Genomic DNA, 24,380 nt, shown 5'->3' with positions numbered 1-24,380 from the left:
TCACAAACCAGGGGAGTTTCAAACAACATTTTTTAAATTGCCCTCGGGAAACTTCAGATTCATGGAGAAAATACTCACATGGTTTGTCTTAAAGCATATTAAAAACACAACATAAACATATAAAAAACGTTAAAAACTTGATTTTCACCACAGGGGGTCTTTAACATTAAAGGGATAGTTCACATAAAAATGAAAGATCTGTCATCATTTACTCACCCTCTTTTCATGTCAAACCTGTATGACTTTCTTTCTTTCACAGAACACAAAAGAAGATGTTTTGAAGAAAGTTGGTTACCGAACATTGTCGGTACCCATAAGTGAGTCATACAGGTTTGAAATGACAAGTAAATGATGAAAGAATATTCGTCATCACTTTAAGTGCCACTTCACTCATCTTGTCTACTTTGTAGCTTAAAGCTATTCATTTTATAAGTGATCTGATGGATGAAACTTGGATGAAAACTACACTAAACTCGGATGAAAAGCACACAAAAAAAGTAACCCTGTATTTTGGGTTTAGGAGGTGAGCTCTTGATTTGGATTACATTACATCACGTTGCATTGCCCTAGAATCACAGTGAATTTTCTTGAAAGGTAAAAAGCGTTTTGTCGCCGCTGGTTGCCGATTAAGTTATGCAAATTTAACAAGGAGAGCTCGGACTATATGGAACAGAATCAAGCAGGACAGATCGATTGGGATACGGTTTAACATGTTTGAATTCATTAAAATATTCCAGACTGTTGTTTATCATGTTCATGAATATTAAGACTGCAGTGAGATCTTGTAATGAGCATCTGGGGACGTGCAACACACTGAAGGTAGGTAACTGACAGAGAGTAAGTGTGTGTCTGGGAATGTTTGTACTCACTCGTGTCAGTATGTTTTCCTTTGTGGGACAGAGGTAAGAATATCATAGTTGCAGCACGTTTGTGTCTCTTAGATGACAGACAGGCAGATAAAAGAGTAGTATCACAGTGTGATATGGTGCTAGCATTAACTTCAATGAATACCATGGTAATTATTTAAAAAACATGGTATTGCACAAAAAACTGCAGTAATTCTGTGCTCCTTTTTTTGTTAACAGATAGATGGACATTTTATTGCTCCCCAAGGACAAATTTAGTCGATTTTAAAGCACACAAATACACGAGTGAACTGCCAGAGCTGCTGAGGTTCTTATTTTTCTGTTTCTCAATGGGCTGGAACTAATTTCATGACACAGATTCCACTAGATCCACAAGCTACACAGTGTAAGCACGTATACACGCGCAAACTGATGCGCAATGAAACCTCAGCATTGGAAATGTGTGAGCCTCCTCAGGCTTCCTCGGTGTCCTCAGATCCAAACATATGAGATCAAGCAATCTGTGTTAAGTACTTTCCAGCTATTTATAATGCTGACCGACACCAGGGCTCTTCATACGGTACATATGCTGTGTGTGTGAGATGATACGGTGTGCATGCACTATACAATGCAATCCATTCACTCAGCAGCGCAGGCTGACTCAATCTCTACAAAGTGCTTGCGAAGCAAGTGTGTGTGTGCGTGTGTGTGTGTGTGTGTGAGCCCACTCTGTTAAAGCTGATTGATGCTGCTACACACACTACCAGCCTTCTGACCTTCAAACCACCTCCAGTCTTCATCCCCCCCTCTTTCTGTTGTTCAGTTGGTACGACCCTGCTCAGTCCCTATCTTAGTGCAGTCAGACCGGATCAGTACATCTATAGAAATGGGGGGTGTTCACCAATTTCCTCATGTAGCTCTCTAAATTGACAATCTAACACAATATCAGTTTCAATCTGTCTCATAAAAACAAGAAAGAGTGCGAGAAAAGAGAGAAATAAAACAATAGGTAAGGAGAAGATAAAGACGTGGGGGATGAATGTGGTGCATTTTCGTCCTTCAGAAGCACGCTTGAGTTATGGATGCAGTTATTTGCATTTTAAAAAAAGTGTGATGAATTAAATAAAAGACGGGGTAGGAAAAGAGGTTTTAAACGACACGGGGAGCGATGAAGGAACGTATGACGTCTAACACAGAGACCAGCTGCTCTACTGAGTCCGTCACGGTAAACAACCCTCACTCTTTTTTTGGCTTTCCTTATGCCTCTCGTCCCCCCTCTCTCTCTTTCATGTGCTGATAATGTCTCTGTGACGGCGTATTGTAAAAGAACTGTGTGTATGCTATAGAGTTGCGATTATTAGAGATAAACTGCTGTGTTACAGGTGGTATTTATTAAAATGATAAGCCGTGCGAGGCTGTGTTCCACAAAGTTTTGTGGACGTTTTAAAGAAATACATCACCTGCCGAACACAAAAGAAGATATTTTGAGAAATGTTGGTAAGTGAACAACAGCGCTACCCATTCACTCGCATTGGTTTTGTATCCATAAAAAAGAAGTGAATGGGTACCGCCGATGTTCGGTTACCGACATTCTTCAAAATATCTCCTTTTGCAGAAGAAAGAAAGTCATACATGTTTGAAATGACATGAGGAGGAGTAAATTATGACAGAATTTTCATTTTTGGGCTTACTAACTTTAAAATGTAGCTTATAGACGATTTCAAAGTGACAACAGAAATAAACGTTACAGCGCATTCGTGGGCAGCGCTTAACTTCCGGTACACATTCACAAACAACAGAGTGCCTGTAGATTATTTCTGATAACAAGCAAAAGAAACCGAGAAGAAACGATACTTGGCTAAACTCGTCTCTCCAATATTTTGAATTTAGACTGCGATACCAAGCTCAATCTCTCTATGTCAATGTACCATACGGTTTCTTTAAATGCGACAAAACTACAGGACCCATTCAACAAATTGTTTATTTAATCAAATGAACATACAACAAAATTCAACAAATCTTGTATTTAATACGATTAACATATAATAAAATAATAATATAAATAGTTATATTATTAGACACTAGCCGAACACAGACCTGAAGTTAACTGCAGCCCCATCGGACGCATGTCCGATGAAACGGTCTAAACAACCACATTTAAGTGCAGAAACAAGTTTTAAGGTTTTGATCTGGTCTTGTGCAAACATGTAAAGGACATAATCTCTTTCAACACGGTGTTTGCCGGATTGGCAAGAAACAGCTGGTTTCGGGACATCTCCAAACATCTGTCACACTAGTGGATTTAAACTGCGAAGGTCAAACAACATGAGTCTCACACACTGCCCACAGCCTGTCTACCTCAGCCAAACACACATACTGTGGGGAAACTCAAATACACATCCATGAACACACATACTTCGTCTTTCAAACTGAATGCCCCCTACACATTATAGAGTTAAAGTCCTGTATGTGTGTTGCGCGCATTTCTGCTCGTACGTCATCTTGCTTTGCTTGACATTTCAGTGTCTCTGCTCAGAACACATGTACTATCTGCATTGTGACATTTAAACCCCTTTCGGATGGAATGAGAGAGGGTAAAAGGCCGATATTTTCCAGTGTTCTGAGTTTTTAGTATTTTCTGGCTTTCCACTCCATTTCCTAAAAAGCATCCATATCTCTCTCTCTCTCTCTCTCTCTCTCTCTCTCTCTGCATGTAACAGCTTTGAACCATCATTTTTCTCCAACTTTTCTCTTTTACCTTTAATCATACGCTTTTCACTCGAGCATCAATGCACATTTGATTGATGTATTCTACTACAGCTTTATGATTGGTGCATATGCAGGAATGAAGCTTCCTGTTGCTAAATTGCCATGCCGACTTTGATCCCTCCAAAGCGGCATGAAATAACTTTAACAAAATTGCACAGCAGCGCCAGGTCATGGGTCCGACCAAAGTACAGACTATCATGGTTCTTTGTTAGCTCGAGGAAAGGACTGTTCAGTGTTTGAAGTGTGTGTGCTTGCAGAATTCAAACTGAACTCTTTCCACACCTAACCCTGGTGAAGTGAACATTGCTGACTAACCCTGACTCGGTTTTGTGTGCACTGGCCAAACTTTATTTAAAGTATTGATTTCAAATACTGTACTCTTGCAACTCATAAACAACTAACTTCAAATATATTTAATTCTGCCTGACCTTCAAAAGACTCTAAATTACTTTCTTTGGATCTTTTTTTCTAGGGTGTTTGTGATTTTTGTCCCTCTTGAGATGCCGTCACCTTGTCTAAAATGACCTTTGAGTGTTAATATGCCATTTGCAGAAGGTCACTCTGTAATAATCGTGTTAATTAGCAGAAACACAAAGGGCTTTAATATGCCTCAGATCCTGCTCGAGCAAAACATCAACATGAGGGGTTATTATCATCCCACTATACTATGTTTAACTTTAACATTGATTCAGGAAAGTTGAGATATTAAGAAATGTTTTAGTGTGTTGCAGTGGGTGTTTTGAGTGGTTGCTAGGGATTGCTGCGTGTTTTGAATGGTTGCTAGGGATTGCTGTTTTTCACTAAAATGGTATTAAAAATGGTATTAAAATACTTTACCAAAGATAATAGATATTAACAAGATGCCCCACTGCTATTACAATCAATGAGGAATGAGGAATGCAATGGCCGCTCAAAAAAGGTGATTTTAGTGCAATTTAAGCTTAGCATACCAACGTTATGGTACAGTTTATTTCAGGTTTAATTATTGATCAGATATGTGCTATTTAATTCTGATGAAATATAAGTGATTCTAGAAATATCTGCCTGTTGTTATGCTATGACGTAAATAGCTGTTGCAAACATGGCCGCCGATTGGCACGACTTCCGTAAATGGACTGTGACTTTACGTAGGGTTAAAGGTTTGTATAAGTAATACTAACACTTAGCATACCGCTAGTTAGGAATATTGCGTAGGAGATCGAAAGACTGTAAAACGAATGAAAAAAATGCTGGATTTTTTCAATCCATTTTTAGATAATAATTTTCTTCGATGGATTAGTTGGGTTTGTGGCTACTTTAACTGATGGACCAATATCCAGACATAAAACAGGTTTTTGAAGCAAAAAGTAAAGCTGGTTGACGGTCTTGATAAATTAGTTAACAACTATGAAAGCATTCTGTTTTGCAGTCCATTTAAAACATACCACATTGTAGTATCCTAGTGCCATTTCTTGAATGGGCGACGTTCATTTATTAATTTTGGTTTATTTATTCATTCTGTATCTATATAAAACCATAATGGCTATTAAGTCGCTTTGTCTATAGTCTGGTTTTGGGCTCACACAAATACTACAAAAAAACAGCTCTTGTCCTTCAAACAGATAATTAGTACAGGATCAGTTAACCCCATATTTAACTCCTATTTTTGAAGTGTCAGCGATAAAGTGACTGCTTGTTGGTGGTGTGGGATCAGAATATTAGGATGATGTCCTGCTATGTAACTGTCGCCTGTATTTAGACTAATCTGAGGCTATGGTGAGAAGTGTGTGTGTGTGCGTCGCTCACAGCTGCTGGGGTCACTGCAAGGGCACAAAATCTGGTCAGGAAGAAAGGGTGTGATCAACCTTCCACATCATTACACACACACATAAGTGCATGTGTGATTTAGACACACAATAAATGTCTGGCTGATCACAGTAAAACCTCAAGGGCATGAGAGAAATAAATCGAGCAGTCTCACTTTTTCTCCCGCTAAATGTGAGTAAGATACATAGTATAATATTACGATAATATGCATAAAGATGTCAAGCTGTTTTTCTTACACCGTACAGTGACCATCTGCATTACAATACCTTTTTTACATCAAAGTGATACTTCACCCAAAAATGAAAATTCTGTCATCATTTACTCTCTTTGTTCTGCTGAACACACAGGAAGATATCAGGAAGATTGTAAAATCTCACCCCCATTGACTCCTATAGTATTTATTTTCCCTACTATGGCAGTAAATGGTGGGTGAGATCTGACATTCTTCCAAATTTCTTCCTGAGTGTTCAGTAGAACAAAGAAATGTATACAGGTTAATCTAAGGGTGCGTAAATGACAGAATTTTCATTTTTGGGGAAGTATCCCTTTGATGTAAAAATAGAATACATTTAAATATTTCGTACCTATTTTGCTTTAGCCTGGACAAGAAAATATTTTAAATGTTTGCATTTCAAAAGTTATAGAAAATTTTGTTTACTCGCCAGGTTCTTTATGCAGTCATAGACTTTAGGATCCACTGTATGCATCATCTTTACTCACGATATGTTAAACCATGCATTTACGTCTCATACAGACAAACACTAACAACACAGACAAAAATAGATTCCAGACATATGGATACACACATGCCATCCTAAACACACACACGTTTTCATTCTGTGATGGACGTGTCTCACGGGTGGTCTGTCATACAACCATCCCCTGCCCGCACACACACGCTGTCTGCCAAGAACATGATTGCCACATATGGCACATAATCGTTCTGTCTTACACACACATACACAACGCAATGTTTCATCATCAAAATGCAAATAGTGTGACAACACATGCTGTCGCTCTCATTAGCTGCACATGTGAGACATTTTGCATTCAGCCAGATCTCTAACAATCGCATATTTAAAATGCAGTTTTAAAAACGTGCTTACATCAGCGGTTAGATTTACTTTATTAGAGGAACATTTCTCCAGAGCAGGTGAAAAAAAGCCCTCAAGTGTTTTTGCCCACGGGCTGTTCTGGGGCGTTTGACTGGTCAACCAGATGGCATAGAGCAAGAACCCACATCAGCATTCTTGTGCGGTAAAATATTCTTTTCTTGACTGTATGATAAACATCCACCTGTCACAAATCACTCAATCACTCAAGTCAATCATCCACGCTCGATTTTGTCACTTTTGCAGTTTGTATTTGTCTCCACAGCTGACAAGATAAAAAATGAAGACAACTTTTTTAGATTTTAGATTAGATTTTTTAAAAATTGGTTTATGTAGCAAATGTTTTCTTCTCAATGACATTCTGCTCTCTAGATACAAGTCTTCGGATAACATGAAAGATATTTCTGATACCCGTCCATCTCATTTCAGGGTTAAATTTGATGTATTTGTCAATAGAAACTAAATTCTTACTTAGTTTACAGTAAGTATTACAAATGTACATCCCATGAAAAATGTGATGTACAGGTATACTACAAAAAAATTCAATTACAAACTTAGCCTTCAGTTTTGTCAAAGTACACTGGATTGAGAAGATTGAAATAATTATTAAGGAAAGCTCTGTCCATCGTTTTTCATTTATTTCTCACTCCTGTCTCTTTAATTCTCCTTTTATTCACCATTCAACAGCCGCACTATTCCTCATCCACTTCCGTTCCCATTTCCATGAAGGTCTCTCTGAATCTTATAGCTTATTTATTCATTCCATCTCCTTCTCATTTCCATTTTATTTCTCCTCACCAATCACTTTTCCTGATTCCTTAAATCTCTCTTCCCTCCTCTCGCAGTTCATCAGCTTACTCCGCCCTCATCATTCTCCATCTCAAATCCATCCGTTCTTCCAGACCACCTGCTTCTGTGGCGCTTTACCTGTCACGACTCCCCTACTGCATGGCGTGTGCGTGCGTGCGTGCGTGCGTGCGTGTGTGTGTGTGCGTGCGTGTGTGCGTGCGTGCGTGTGCGTGCGTGTGCGCGTGCGTGCGTGCGTGCGTGTGTGTTTGTGTGTGCGTTGCGTGTGCGTGTGTGTGTGCGTGTTTGTGCGTGTGTGTGCAGATGGACCGTTCTTAGAAACTTGTGGCCCATTGAGTGTTCCAGCTGGTGTTACAAACATATAAGTAAACACACATTGAACAGAAAGTGAAAATGAGAGAGAGAGAGAGAGAGAGAGTTGGACAAGAACAAGATAGAATAAATAAAGACTAAAAAGGGAGACATATTCACACTCACAACGGCAAACTCACACCTTTGATGAGGTGTGCGAGCGTGTGTGTGTGTGCAAAGAGCGAAAGAGATAAATGGCTCCCTAAATCTCAAACAGAAGGACAGTGTGTTCTTGATCAGCAGGTCTTGGCTGACGTTTCTTAATTATGTCTTAATTAGCCCAGTTGCTTTGTTAAGCTGCCTCCTCCTCCAAACAGCAGTAGGATCTTTCATATCCGCAAATTTAATTACTCCCATTACAGTTCATTACACTCGCAGGGTCGAGAGGTCACCGGGTGCAGAACCTAAGTGTGTCTGCTGGGGCTTTATCTATAACGCCGTCCGACAATAATAATCGTTCAATATGAGAATCCTTCAATGTGAGAATCAATGATTTTTATGTAGTTTTAGGTTTTTGTGATTTATTCAAAGTCATCCTACAGTAAAGTAATCTAAAAGTGGTCTACCCATATAGGGTTAATGTGGATGGTCGCAAGAGCAACGCAGGCAGTTGCTAAATTGTTATGGGTGATTTTTAGCTGGTTGCTGGGGTGTTCTCTGTGATGTCATCACCTACATCACAGCCTCAAAACAGCCTGTTCTTAAATCTTTGTGATATTCTGCTACGTAGGTTAAAAAGATACGTTCGACTGGGATAGGAGGAAATATTTAAAAATGCAAAAAATGAATTTCTTACCACACATTTTTGTATTATTTTCTAGTAAAAGTATATAAAATTCTTAAATCAAGACGCATTTAATTGACAAGGAAAGTGACCCAAGATATTTAGTCTTGCTTTATGAAAGGAAATATAAGAATTTGTTTTATGTTTTTATTTAAAACAAGCAAAAAAAGAAAAATAATCTTGAATTAAGTTACCTACACTGTAAAAAAAATCCTGTAAAGAAACACAAATTTTCTGGCATCTGGGGCGCCAGAAATATACTGTACAATAACACTTTTTCTTGTAAAATTACATGTTTTTTCATGATTTTTCTGTGATTTTTTGACTGTGCTTCCAAAATACAATTCGAAATCTGTCAAGAACAGTAAAATTCTGTAAAATTACAGGTTTTTCTTACAGTGTAATTTCTTTCTTACCCCATTGGCAGATTTTTGTTGCTTGTTTTCAACATTCGCTTACTTAATTCTTATATTTCACCATACCTGACAAATAGGTCACTTTCACAAATAGGTCACTTTCACTTCATTTCAAAATATCTTTTAGATATTTTCACTAGAATTTTTTGACACATCTGCTTTATACTGCATAATATGTTTTGTTACTTTGAAATAATGTTACTTGATCAATACTTCATGTGTTTACAGGTATGGATCAAAATCTGCAGGGCTCATCTCTTTTGCACAGGAACTAAAGTACAAAGTGCAAGTCTCAGGATTTCCCCCCTAGCCTTAAAGTTTGACATTCATTATATTTTACTTGACGTTCAGTATATCTTTGAGTCCCCGTGTGAATAAACAAAGCAGGTTATTCCAAAGGAGCTGCAAATCTGCAGCTCTGACTCACCATTATTGGTACGCATCGTCCTGCCGGACAGGCCGTTGGATCCGATTGGGTGGTGTCCTCCTCTGTCCATGCCCCCTGCCTCGCCTGGCTGTTTCAACAGTTCTGTTAGGGCCCTAAAAAGAGAAGTATTTGTACACCATCAGTCTCACAGCAGGACACTTGGCATGTGGGTCCGTGCAACACGAACCAGACAACGTTCCAAGCCAATATTCTGCATCCATTCCAAGTCACGTCTCACCAGTCTCATGTGTAACCAGAGAAATTGTGGTTTTGCATTTAGACAAGAAGAGCTACCGGATTCACATGTACAGTATGTTTTGTCTTTAAGAGTTATACAGTTTTATAAAACAATAAAAAGTCTGTATTTTAATTATCCAAATATTTATTCATCTCATTTTGCGTTCTGAAGATTAAAAAAGTCATATGGGTTTCCAACAACACGAAGGTGAGTAATTGATGACAGCAGAATGTTTAACTTTTCTATGCTATGAGCCATCTATAGGGATAGGTCACCCAAAAAAGAACGTTTTTTGAAGATTTAGAAGATTTAATCTTTTCACTCAAATGTTATTCCAAACCGGTATAAATTTGACTAGTGTTTTTTTCCTACATTGGTAGTCAATGGTGCCCCAGAACGGTTTGGTTATACAAGCATTCTTCCAAATATCTTTATTTTTTTTGGTCATCAGAACAGAGCAATTTATACAGGTTTGGAATGACATGAGGTTGAATAAATGATGACAGAATTTATTTTTCATTGACCTTCTGTATTTTGAGCTGTATTTCACCAGCTCAAAAGCAAGGATGTTTAATCTCTTTGAGAAATACAATTTCCAGACTACCGATGCATTTAACTTTGTTGCATTAAATCGTATTTCATTGTTGAACATTACATTTATGCATTTGACAGATGCTTTTATTCAAAAGACTTCAATCTATACATGCATATACTGTACACTCTTAAAAATAAAGGTGCTTCACGATATATAAAGAACCTTTAACATCTGAAGAACCTTTCTGTTGCACAAAAAGGTTCTTTGTGGCGAAAAAAAGGCTCTTCAGATTATGAAAGGGTAAGAAAGAGGGAGTTCTTTAAATAACCTTTGAATGAATGGTTCCTTGTGGAACCAAAAATGGTTCGTCTATGGCATTACTGTAAGGAACCTTTGAAGCACCTAGGAGTGTACAGTAAATATTCAGTCTATAGTACTGTATGTGTTCCTTGAAACGCAATTCCCTTGAGCTGCAGGAACAAGACAAAAGTTATAGTTAAAACTAAAACAATTGTCGCCATGAATGTGTTTATTTATACAGAACTTGAGATTTTATTACAATTATTTGATGATGTACTGAAAGAACACAGTGTACTTTTGCACAGTTTCTATATTGTGTCTGTCATTCGATGTCTCTGTATTTAAGCTATTTCCTGCATTCCTGCGATTCTTTTATTGCCTTTTCTTCCTGCATATCGTGGGAATATTTTTTAGATAAAAGTATGATTTAAATATCAATATAATCAATAAGTGTTTTCTTTCATTTGTTTCATTAAGCTGTGTGTTTTGGTCATGTGCTTTCTATTTCACTCAGTAGAAAGTTACTGGGGCAAACAAAGAAAACAGAGATAGTTGGGGGTTGGAGTTGTAAATTATCTAGATAAACACACACTCATATAAAGAGTCACAAAGAAAAATAAATGTTATGAATCAATCCATTGCATATGTTCTAAGTATAATCATGAGTTGTGATGTGTTTTAATGAATCATAGGATTAAGAAACAACTCTATATAATTAAAAACATTAGATGATTAAGTGTTTTCTTTTTACTAAAAGAATGTTAAGAATGTTGGTGTGTTGTCCGGCCACAATAAACTGTTTTTAGGAGACCACTCCTTGGGGGAGGGAGAACATTCCTAAGGACTGGCGACTGACCACAGGATATACGTTTTGAAATGTTATTTTACAGGAACTAAGAAAAAGGACTTCACGGTGATTGGTGGAAAGGGAGCAAAAAGCAGAGGAGGAGTCAGAAGATACGAGCGACGTCACATACTTTATAAATATGGGTGTATTTGAATATTTTGTGTTGTTGGTTTTTCGGAGGTCGTCTGACAACCCAAAGCTTTGTTATAGCTTTTCACATCTGATAATAAAACCTCATATTACTTTTGAGCAAATTGTCTCTTCAAAATTTCTGAACATGCAGGACTGCCTTTAAAGTCCAACAATATCATTCTCTGATATAATTCTCAGTGGTGGACCTGTGGTCCGTGTTGGTTCTCTTGCATAATGAGTTGTTGTGCTTTTGGGAGACTGGGGTGTGAGTCCAGCCAGGGTCATGACATTTCTCTCTACTCTCTCTCTCTCTCTCTCTCTATCTCTCTCTCTCTCTCTCTCTCTCTCTCTCTCTCTCTCTCTCTCTCTCTCTCTCTCTCTCTCTCTCTCGCTCTCTCTCTCTCTCTCTCTCTCTCTCAAGACCAAGTCTCATTAAATCTCCTTCAGTGTCCTGACTGTCCTTGACTTTGTGCCTCTCTCTTGTTCATAAATTTCGTTCATACCTCTAGAATCCAACTAAATCCCTCACTGGAAGCTTTAGTGACCGTATTTTGATCTTTGAACTCCCATTGCCACCACTTCACCTCACTTACACCTACACTCTTAAAAATGGTGCTTTACAATGCCATAGAAGAACTGTTTTTGGCTGAATCTTTAACATCTGACGAACCTTGTTTCACAAAAGGTTATTTAAGGTTCTAGACCTTCAAGAATGTCTACTTTTGTGTTCACCTATAAAAAACAACCATGCATGTTCCTGTAGCTTACTTGGAGCATTGTGTTGGGTTCGATTGGGGTTCGATTCCCAGAAAACAAACATACTGATCAAATTTAGAGGTTGAAGGCACTGTAGGTTGCTTTAATGTAGGTTGCGTAAATGTAAAACTGACACTCTTAAAAATAAAGGTGCTTAAAAGGTTCTTTACAACAATGCCATGGAAGAACCATTTTGGGTTCCACAAAGAACCATTCAGGGTTCTTTAAAGAACCATCTCTGAAGAGCCCATTTTCGCCACAAAGAACCTTTTTTGAAACAGAAAGGTTCTTCACGTGTTAAAGGTTCTTTATGGAACCAAAAGGTTCTTCTATGGCATCAAAGAACCTTTTGAAGCACCTTTTTTTAGAGTTTGAGTGAATAATTGAGTAAATAATGGCAGAATTGTAATGAATTTTTGGGCTGAACCATTCCTTTCATTAACATCCAACCTCCTCAGTTCTCTCACTGACAAGCGTTTGAATGAATGGCTGCATAAAGATTACAGTACAGAAGCAGGCACTGCACGGGAAGTGACCTGATTCCAGTGCCATTCAAAATTCCGCTCAGTCGTTCAGCAAGGTCCCATTTTGTCCCTTGTGACATCATTGTCTCTCCATTCTCTGTTCCTCAGGCTCATAATCAGAACAGGGTGGAACCTTGGGACATATTTCAAAAGCAACAGTTTCCAGGAACGCCGGGTTGAGGAATACCAAAAGGGTCTGTCTCTTTCATGATAACAACCAGAAGAATGAGACTCTCAGTTCTGGCCAGATTTCTGCTGTAAGCTCCATTTATGTGCTGCCTTACGAATCATTTTTGCTGTCCTCTAAGAGCTGGTGGACCACATGGAGAGATGACTGTCCATAAACCTCCTACCCCATTGGTGAGCTGTAAACCAGAGCCATTGGTAGATCTAAACATTTATTTTTAATCAAAATGAGAAATTGTTCAGTTTGGCTGTAATTGTGTGGATAGTCACTTTAATCTTCTAACAGTGTGCCATTTGGTTTGTTTAAGGTGTTGGAGAAACACCCTTAAATTCGTCCCGAACTCAAATGGGGAGACAGACCCAGAAGACAATAACAGTTTCATTGTGTGTAAGCCTTAAGTCAGTTTAGAAATTCTCTTTTAACCACAAGACAAAGATTTTACAAAGATTGAAGAACAGAGAAGGGAAGGGATCCTGTTTATAAATAACAGAACTTAGTCATTATTTATGGTAATCAGCATTAAATGAAGAACTTTGGAAATTTGCATTGCTTTTGCATTGCGCAAAGATTCACCAGCCTCCAATGATCTGTGTTCACTATATCACCTCTTCTCTGTCAGATTTAGGGCATAAACACCAATTTCCATTATGAGCTATAGGTAGAAAGGTCTATTCACACAACAAGTTATTGACAAAAGCCATGATGACTGAGTAAACCTGATCTGTCAGTTGTATTGATCTTATATCTGCTCTCGGTTGAATCTAAACAAAACAACCCTATTGATTTGGGAGAAATCAGAGATTTGTATGTTGTGTGGTGTTTAAATGTGTGTTCCAGCCTGGATCCCTTTCACCACAACATGTCTAATGCAGCATTCCTACGTGAGAGCGTGTGTATAACATGCAATCTGAGAAACATCTGCTCCCAGCTTTGTAAACAAGGATGTCGGTTTATTCGTTTTTCTGTTCTACAATTTAATATATTTTAAACAAAAGCTCTTTTCACCTTGAGACAGTTTTTACACTTGAGAGCAGAAAAAAAATTGCACTGTAAAAGAGGGCACAATGTACTATTTTAATATTAAGGAATTTTTCATATTTATATTTATTTATTTTCAATTCACTGCACTAGGTTGTGTTTTAGGATAAACCAAAGTTTCATAAATTAAAGACCATATAAAAGGGTATCTAAGGGTATCTAAGTGTTCCAAAACATTGACGAAAAGTGCCGGTTAAAATATTCGTCTAAAATTACAACCCGCGGGTGTATAGAAATGGCTCTTTCTGAGGTAATAAAAACATAACACTTCATTATGAAAGATCTTTATACACTTCTGACGACAAAGCTGTATGTTTACAACTATACAATATATATTATATTGCATTTCTGTCAATAGATCCTTACACACTGGACCTTTAATATAAACATTGGAGCCTGATAAAAATATACATAATTTTAGAGGAAAAATGTCAGACAGCACTTAAAGGCTTTTACTGTAGTCTTTGCACTTCCGCCAATAATATTTAAAAAAATGATGAATTAATAAATAAATTAAAAGTTATTGGCTTTATTTTAAAGGGGGAGGAGCTTCTCAATGTTTTGCGCTACTTTTCACTGTCATGCATCAAACAAAGCTGAGCATTTTAAGATCAGGTTTTTATGGGGTGTTAATGTGCGTGATGAATATATTTCTTAAGGTATATGCACTGGATTGGGTTGCAGTGTATATGTGTGTATCAGGTGGAATTTGGTAAATGAGAGATTTCTCATTTTGCTGATTCGATCCCAACATGTTCCTTTTCATAGAATCATGTGATCCTTAAATAAACTGCCACGTTTTAGCAAAAAGATTCGACTCCGTTGGTAATCAAAGGAAGGAAGACGAACCACCGGCATTCCAAATCAATATTAAGTGCCCCCAACGGGGTCCTAAACTCACTTTAAGACCCAGTCAGGGACTCTTAGACAAGCACATAAACACAGCTGTTCTACTAAAAACAACTTGGACTAGGTTGGACCATCTTAAATTAAGACTGTTTTAATTGGTCTTATATTTTATTTTTGAACTATTCCTGTAATTTGTATCCTCTGCAGTAATATTATAAAAGCAATAAGGGATCGAGCGGCTGATTACATATGTTTGGGTGTATGTTTGGTCAGCCTCGAGTTGTTCAAAAGCTGTATAAATGTATTTGTTCTGATGAACACAGAGAAAGATATTTGGAAGAACCAGTTCTTGGCCGCCATTGACTACCATAATATCAAAATTTACAATGGTAGTCAAAAGTGCCCCAGAACTGTTTGCTTTCCTACATTCTTCAAAATATATTTTTTTGTGTGTTCAGCAGAACAAAGAAATCGACTAAGCAATTTTTACTAGTCAATGACAATAAGTAATTAAGTCCAAAAATAAATCATACAAAAATAATTTCGTAATTAGCTGTTAGCATGTGTCATTTAGCTCTGTCTTTGAGGCAGATGGTTTGTAGTCGCCCGGTTAGCCGCAGGGCTAATGCTGCTTCGTTTGGGTGTGTGTGTACATTTCTGATTCTGATGCATTTGCCATTAGCGATATCACAGTAGGGGGAAAGTATTTGGCCTTGATGTGTCTGCTATACATAAAGAGGCTCAGATGTGGTTTGCAGCATGTACGTATGTGTGCGTGTGTGTCTTTGCACACGTCTCATTGTGTGATTAAACATTTACATGAGAAAGGGGACATGTAAAACATAGAGATGTCGGCTGGTGCATCAGAGCAGTAATCTATCGGTGGGGCGAAAAGATTTGCCAGATAGCGAAAAAGCAATGAAGTTTGACATCCTTTCCCCTCTGACTGAATTTCTTTACTGACTCAATAAAGCCTGACAGGTGCAGATTTTGTCTGCTGAGTCCTGGAGTTCACAGACTTGCTGCTTATTAAATAGACCTGAGACCAGAGCATTCTGGGAAAAACCTGAAAAATGCCCAGCCTTCGTATTTCTAAAACTAGATTTTTACGCTTTCAGAAAAAAACGAGTGGTTCATAAAAACTCACCAAACAATCCTAAGGTGTTCTGGTTTGTCGCCGGGGCATTACTATGCAGTTGCTGAGGTGTTTTCCCTTAACATTATTACGTGTTAACTAAAGCTATAAAGCATTCATGCATTCAAGTCCCAAGACTGCACAGCCTCACACACTTTATTGCTTCAACAGAACTTGCTATCATAATCCTGACATAATCGTCTGCGTTCAGATGCTGCGTAGTAACTTTTTGTTTACATCTGCAGGAATGCCACAATCACACACTACTGTAGGTCAGGACTGAGAAAAGCTCCAAAAATACCACATGATTCCTGACTCTCACCCCCAGGGTAATAAAACACCCACAGCACTGTCCCTAGGGAGGTGTATGGGGTTATTTTGGATACCAACAGTGAAACCATCCCGTAATTGGTACATTCAATGGAGCACCTCAGCATACAGGTTTGTTTGACTATATTCGTCATAGATTTACCAGGGTAATGATATTTTTAATGCCCTTTTAAACCTACAGTAACCCTGACACAAACAAACACATTTCTAATGACCACATACTATGTGCTCACACATTGATTTTCTTTTTCATCATTCTGGTGTTGTTTTTCTAAACCCTTTTAACTATGATCACTCTGCCCAATTTTTTGTACACTAAACCCGACAGCGGCCAAGAACAGTCCCTAAACGCAGAAGGATGTGTGCGTGCGTCTCACCATCTGAGTTTTATATAAACGCTATTGATTGTATTATTAGTTCACCCAAAAATCATCATTTATTCACCCTCATGTCATTTCAAACCTTTATGAGTTTCTTTCTTCCAGTAAACAACATTCTTTAAAATATCTTCTTTTGTGTTCTTCGGATGAAAGAAGGTCAAACAGGCTTGAAATGGCAAGAGGGTGAGTAAATGATGACAGAATTATCATTTTTTTGGTAACCTTTAATCACTTTAAGGGGCGATTCTAAATGTAGACACGCTGCAGGTGCGCGCAAAAGGGAGTGACGCGGTCGTGATGCGCATGCGGCCGTTTTTCTAGGCACGTCGGCGCAGCATCGAGATGAAAATAGTTCAACTTTTCAGAATGCCGCATGAGAAAGCTGTGCGGCTCGCGTTTTCCTGGTTGCTTAATGCTTAATTTAGTTCATATTGCTGTTTGTATGAAGTATATACCATTATTCATTTAACACAGTATGAAATGTTTAAAGCGTACATTTCAGCCTTGGATCATGAACTACTTTCAGTATTCAGTAAGTGTGTGCATATTCAAAATATGACTTCATATACATGCTGTTTACTTACCAGTTTGTTATTCAGTTTGTTGCCATAATTTGGGTCAGATTTGCTATGGGATTCCTGTATTCTGCATCTTCCTACTATCTGACTGAAAACATCACCGAAGGCTTCCCCCAGTCCTACACAATCACTCATGTAAATGTCACTAGGACTGTGCACACACACACACACACACACACGCACACACATATAACACAATGCTTTTCAGAACAGATGAGGCCCCGAGGTACTGCTAAATAAGTGACATCACTCTGCTTCATCTAATGTGAATTTGGGACACACACGTTGACATATGCTGCAAAGTTGAAAAAAGTTGTCAAGTAGATAAACATGTCAAACATGCTAACTAAGTTATCACAGCATGTTGTTAAACGCATACCCACAAACACACTTTACCGAAATAGAATGACTCACACCGTGCAGCACAAAGTGTAATATCAAAGACCTGCAGACCGCAGGGAAATGATCTGGAGTGTTTGTGTGTCATGTGAATACACCGCTGGAAGTCAGTCACATGTGGTCAGAGACGAAGTGCTTGCAGCGAAATACAGTAAAGAATCCAGCAGATGTGTCGCCGAGCTATAAATAAAGCACTATGTGATCACAGTTTGTTTTGGGTATGTTGCGATGGAACTACTATGCTGGCTTGATCAAATCTTGCCAGAATACTGTAGTTTTAAAGGCTGAAAAGCTTGCAGGTTAGAGTTTAAAGGTTATTTTAGCCCCAGACACAGACAGGCAGTCACTGAATGAAGCTAAAGATTTAGTGAACGTCATGGTACATCAAAGCAATAATCAGGTTAATCTCAAGAAGACACATCCTGTTTTACCCATTTGTGAAAAAAAAATATTACATAATAAATATATTTTAATATAAATTGCAATAAATTGTATTATTTTATAACTATTTTATAAACTATTATATTAGTATTATTATATTATTAATATATTATTATATTATTTTTACAATATTCTATTTTATCATATATATAATCATATTTCTCCCAGTGTTTTTTTGCATTTATTTGAACAAAATGAAAACTGGAGAAACATGTCAAAGTAACAGAAAAGATGCTCCGATTTTGAGAAAGATTTTTTCCGACCTCAAATACTGCAAAGAAAACAAGTGCAATATAATTTTTCTAGGTGTATTTAGGAAAAGTAAAAAAAATGTGATAACCTTGTGTGTACTCCTGAGGTTTGATTTTGTTGAAATTCAACAGACACCGGACTGAAATGACCACAATACATCTAGAAATTATGATTTGAAATGAAAACTTGGAATGGTCTCTTCATTTTTCTGCGGCCGTATGCCTTCTGTAGTAGTAAACAAAATAATTTAGAATAATCGATTACTAACAAACTTAGTTAAACATCTTAATGTATGACAGTAATGACATCTGGAGAAAGTAACATAATTGTCTGATATGAAATTTGACTAGAATATGATTAAGTTTTGTCAAATTTGGCATGCTGTAGTATGCACTAGTATGCTATACTCCAACCTGTTCACATAGGCCAAGGAGAACATCCTTAAGATTAGCTGTGTGTTTATGAGTTTCTCCTTCGCCTGTTATACGTGATGTTTAGCTGCGCTTAGCTACACCTGTCAGCTCGCATCAGCGCTGAGAATATACCAAAATGTCCTCTGATTTACACATACACAAACGCACACTTACACTCACCCCGATAAACATTCATAGATGCTTTATGGCTGAGAGTTAATGACACTTTTTCCAGATCTCTCGCTCTCTCACACACAAAGCACAGAAACATGCAAGTATTTGAAGATGTGTAAATGTTGTATAAATGTTGCGTATGCAACATACAGTACTGTATCAGGATTTATAGAAAAAAAGAAACCTGATATTTTATAGTGTGTTTACAATCCTTCTCTAGTAATGCCGAGTATGCAACATATAACATATCACAAATTTGTTTGTGCCTGTTTTTTTGTATCCAAACCACAGAAACACTGCGACTCTCACCCTCAAGAGCCCAATATCAATATCTTGTTTACTGGCTACACATTCGCTCACACACTCCTGCTATCAGAACCACAATCAGTCTTTGACTCTACATGCAAGACGTCAATTCCTATACTATACATAACTATGTCTTCAGACCTTACATAATGAAGCGTTATGTTTTTTTTACCTTAAAATTAGCTATTTCTATACAGAGTGGGTCCCCTTGCATGGAATTTGCCATGTTGTTTCTACAGTAGCCCTAAACGGACAAACTGGTCTACAGAGCCCGTTTCGTAAACTACAAAGAAGCAAAAACGTGACGACATCTTGGAGTGAGCCGTTGGTTGCAATTCGCAACCTCACTGCTAGATGGCGCAAAATTTCATACACTGGACCTTTAAGTCGATCGTTTCATCAGACACGCGCGCCTGGACTGCAGTTAACTTCCAGCCTGTGTTTGTTTGTCGGTCTGGCTAGTGTACATACTTGATAAACAAATGTATAGTATAATGCAATGTAAGTCGCTTTGGATAAAAGCGTCTGCCAAATGCATAAATGTAAATGTGTCCAATAATATAGCATAACTATTTATATTTTATTTAATTATGTTAGTATAAATGTATATTATTATTTTATTGTATAATAATTTTATTAAATAAACAATTTGTTGAATTTTGTTATTTGATTGATTAAATAAACAATTAGTTGTATGGGTCCTGTGGTTTTGTCGTATTTATAGAAACCATACGGGACATTGACATCTAGCAGTTGAGCTTCGTATCGCAGTCTAAATTCAAAATATTGGAGAGGCAAGCTTAGCCAAGTAACGGTTCTTCTCGGTTTCTTTTTCTTTTTTGTCATCAGAAATAATCTACAGGCACTCTATTATTTACGAGTGTGTACCGGAAGTTAAGGGCAGTCCGTGAACGTCCGCATAACGCTTGTTTATGTTGTCGCTTTGAAACCGTCTGTCATCTGGATGCAGATGAATACATCAAAACAGAAAAGAAAATTAGCTCCTTTAAGGCATCTGATGGGGTTTGCAACACATCACAATCCATTATGTCAGTATATGTTACATCACTTGTTGTATTCTCATCATGGATGTTACAATAAGGGGCTTTTGAATGCATCACACACGTAAGAATTCGAACGTGTCTGTGTTTGTGAGTATATGCATAATCCCAGAAAGCCCTTGGGAAAGGACAAGCTAAGATTCTCCACTTTAAAGAGCATCATGTCCCGCTTTCTCTCTGGGGTTGTGTTCTGATCTTTATCATATAGATATTTGTGATCTCGTCCTCGGTCAAAGAACTCATTTTCTGCCTCAGTCCAACTCGTCGTGTTTTATAATGACACATTTCATTATGTCCTTATCAAGACGGAGACAGTAAGACAGATTCACACACTCAAAGGGGAAGAAACGCTGGGTCAAAGCTCTTGCCGTTCAGAAGAATAGGTCTGTTTTCATTGATTGCCTGTTTTTAAACGGAGCCAGGGGGAATATTGGGTTTATATACTGCACTTGACTCAAGGGCACTCTCTCTCTCTCTCTCTCTCTTTGAATGTGTGTGTCCTTGTGCGGTTACGTCACGGTAATTCTGGTTTATTGGTTGCATTGCTATAGCCGTGAAAATACTTAGTATTAATATCAACAAAGCTGACTTGGCTGAAAAGAGCAGTGCAATACATGTCTCTGGGTGTCTAACACACACTCACGCTTTCTTAAGAGATGTCAGAGAGAGGTGAGAAATAAAGCACTGGATTTAGAAACAATCCTTGAGAGATTTGTGAGTATTTACCGGGGAGACTTTAGTGTTCAGTTAACACAGGAGATTTGAGAATGTGTGTGTGCTTGAAATAAAAGTGTTGGGTAAAGTGAAAATCTGGGTTATTTTTGAAGATAACGCCAAAATAAAATGTGAGACTTTATAGTTGATCGTTACATTCAGCAGTTGCAAAAGTTTCCAATTTGTCTGCCCATGCTAAAAGAGAAATTCAGGTCTGTTTCTCCCACAAAACTATTGTAAGACGTTTTCAAAGCGGCAACATAAACAAACATTACTGCGCATGCACGCTTTTGTGGCCCAAAGAATCAGAATATAAGTCCCTGCAGATTGTTTCTGTTAACAAGCAAATAAATAACAAATACATTACATTGGCTGCTAAATTAAAAGGATGTTTATTCAGTATTATTTTGGGTTACCTGTAGAAGAACCGTTACTTGGCTAAACTAAAATGTTACATATGAATGTACAAATAGTTTCACAATTATTATACAATAAAATAGTTATATAAATTAATACTAATATTAATTAAATAAAATGTAAATAGTTATATTACTAGCCACTACTGATCAACAAACACAGACCGGTACTTGTACTTTTGGAGCTAGCTGGACTATGTTACGAGGACGCTAATTCATGATTTGGGCAATTCCATGTCAACCTTAAGATGAAAAAATCAAGTCACCGTACTGATAGGTCAGATGTCAATATTTGGTGGTTTAAATATCCATGTAAGGTCTCTCTTGAAGTTTATAAAGTATTGTTTTCCATTGTCAGGTGAATTGTGACATCTATAACAATCCATATTATTCATAAATTAGCACATGAAAATATAAATATAATAACTATTTTGTTGTCTATGAAAAGCCCTCCCTTCTCTATTTGTTGGGTATTATTCCTTCTGGTTTGTACATTTCAATGGATAGAAATCCTACAAAGTATGTTGTCTCTCAAAATCGTGCATTCTTTTTTGTCACATCCGTAAGGCATGAATTTTTCCCTCTTTAAAAATAGAGAACTGCATAGACTGATACTTTTCTGATGTCTGGACTATTTCATCGGGGTTTAGTGAAATATAAAGAAATGATTTAATATACCGGTAATAAATACATTCTCTGAGACTTTATTTTTCAAGTTTTGATCGAAAAATGTCACATCCGTATTCCTGTCAGTGACAGTTAGATTTAGAGGTGGGTCTTCATTATGCTTTAATATAAACTTACGTTGTTTTTTTTTTGTATGACTTCTACACATTTATTTGAACCTCGTAAAAAATTGCTACAAATTCCTGTGAGATCACGCGGAAATGTCTCTTTTTGCATTCCACAGAATCCCTTTAAAACATCCGTGAAATAGGAGTGTTCACTATTCCAGAACTGCACAAAATAGCTTTCCCAACAAGCCCTCGTTCATGCATTATCTTGTTGTGCACTATCTTTGCTTGCCATGGGCGCGATTCAGTCAGAGGTGAACAGTAAATGAAATTTTGTGCAAGCAATTTAATCCTAAATCAAGTTAATCAGCTCTTCTGTCGGAAAACCAGCAAGCATTTGCAGTGCGCTCGCACGGTGAATACCAAACGCATGCACAATGGACATGCGGTTTGTGCCAAGCACTTCAATTCAGGTCAGTTGTTTTCCAGCTAATGTGCTTGTGGATGAAACACAGAAGTTTTGCTAAGGGCACTTACGGAGCAGGTTGAGTGAACCGAGAGGCTGACGTGAGGTTAAAGCGAGAAAGCATCTATGCACACAGATGCACACATTTATCAATCCCTTATGAGAAAGAATGTTGCATGTAGATATTTATTCCACCTGGTGAAAAAACACCTGTCTTTTTCTCACATGTGCACAGATGGCTTAGCCGGAACATGCATTGGAGTTCAGGAGGTTGCAATTAGGGTGAAAATGATGAAGCACCAACACCTTTGGCAAGTGAAGGTTTATAACAGGATCAATCCTGCACCGCTGCATCAACCGGCACACCGAAACGCCTGCTTTTCTCCCCACCACCATCCCCACCTCAGAGATAAACGACCTGAACCTCCATCTGGACCGGCACATCCTTCTGTAAAGGTCAGGCTGCACCTGCATGCTTTAATAGAGGAGATGAGAGTCAAGTCTGTTGGATGAAGGTCTAGTTACGTTTTTTTATGAACCAGCAAACAGAATAAAAGCAAATTAGTTAAAAAGTCAAACCAACAGGGTGTCAAATAAATTTCTTTATCAAAAGATTTTTATCAAACTTTTAGTGCGTCTCCGCTTTCTGCAAACTTTTTTATAATTTCATTGGTTCTCGCATGTCCCGTCACCTGTTTTATCGCATGCAATGAATTTATGAAAATGTGACGCACTAAAATACAACAAAAATAGTGCAATAATGTCAAATGTAAAGAAAACAATAACTGAAAATAATGAAAATCTTTCTCTCTCATCCCTCCATCAGTTGTGAGTCTCTCCAGCGTGAATAGCTTGATTGACAGGTCAGAGATCAAGATAAATATCTCTACAGTCCCGATACCCCACATCCCCTGGTCTCACTCAGGTCGTTTCTTCTTGAGCTCGGCCTTGACAAAACCGCCCCCGCCCCACCACCCTGTCATCGCTCTGGAACAAGTGCGTTCAGGATGAGCGAGCGGGGCTGAGCTTCTGAAATGAGGGATGAGACACAGAGGGGAAAAGAATGTCTCGCCACACTCGTTCCTCCCGCAGGGATTCGGCTCTGAGCGACTCGTTGGCGGTACTGATCTCTGCTTCCTGTTTTCACTGTTTCTCTTTTTATGGGGGATTAACGGAATACGGGGGAGCAATAATTCAGGATCAAGGTGAACTGAGAGTGAGAGAGAGATAGGCTGACATACTGAATCTCCAGGAACAAATCGTAAATTAGCCATTGATTTCCTTTCGGTGTGATAAAGACACAAAGCACATGCACAAACAAACATCTCACTGTGAAGACCAACACACACTTCTGCTGTCTTGCATTCAGAAAATTAGCTTCGTTTGGACATTTTTAATTAATTAAACTTTGTATCAATCAGGCAGTGACAGATAATAGATCAAGCCTGTTGGTTCAATCGTTTTCTTTTTTCAATTTATTCAATGTCTGATGTAAAGTTACAGTTTACGAAGCAAGATTCCAAAGCAATAAAATGTGGAGAGCGCCACAGTTTTCTCAAACTGTTTACAAGCTCTCAGCAAGTGCTTCATCAAACCACAAACACAGTTCTCTGCTCCAAAGACTCATTATATTATCTGAGAAAATTCAACAATTTCTATGTTTTTGATCTTTCTGTCTGCAGACGATTGCTGTGTGAAGTTCGAGGGGGGCCTCGGGAAGTTACGCTAACATTCGTAACCAACAAACACGAATATTTGTGAGCCTGGACAACAAAACCAGTCTTATGGGTCAATTTTTTGAAATTGAGATTTTTACATAATCTGAAAGCTGATTAAATAAACTTTCTATAGATATATG

At 37.9% G+C, this 24,380-nt stretch overlaps 1 protein-coding gene and 1 long non-coding RNA gene across 4 annotated transcripts in view; one reads left to right on the top strand and one right to left on the bottom strand.

Annotated features, from left to right (window-relative positions):
- LOC130562292 (protein shisa-9) overlaps nucleotides 1-24,380 on the bottom strand; it is a 53,408-nt gene that overhangs the window by 17,755 nt on the left and 11,273 nt on the right. For all 3 annotated transcript variants that reach the window (XM_057347222.1, XM_057347220.1, XM_057347221.1), the window contains exon 3: nucleotides 9,318-9,430. In XM_057347222.1, coding sequence (XP_057203205.1) covers nucleotides 9,318-9,430 — 113 coding nt within the window. The remainder of the gene's footprint in view (nucleotides 1-9,317; nucleotides 9,431-24,380) is intronic.
- LOC130562293 (uncharacterized) lies at nucleotides 9,439-16,249 on the top strand. Its single transcript, XR_008963921.1, has 3 exons — nucleotides 9,439-9,762; nucleotides 12,758-13,009; nucleotides 16,104-16,249. It is a non-coding gene; the product is annotated as an uncharacterized LOC130562293 (long non-coding RNA).

This window comes from Triplophysa rosa, linkage group LG11 (assembly GCF_024868665.1).
Source record: "Triplophysa rosa linkage group LG11, Trosa_1v2, whole genome shotgun sequence".
Taxonomy (NCBI): domain Eukaryota; kingdom Metazoa; phylum Chordata; class Actinopteri; order Cypriniformes; family Nemacheilidae; genus Triplophysa; species Triplophysa rosa.
The sequence above is the reverse complement of the archived record's forward strand: the minus strand, read 5'-3'. Positions and strand labels throughout refer to the sequence as shown.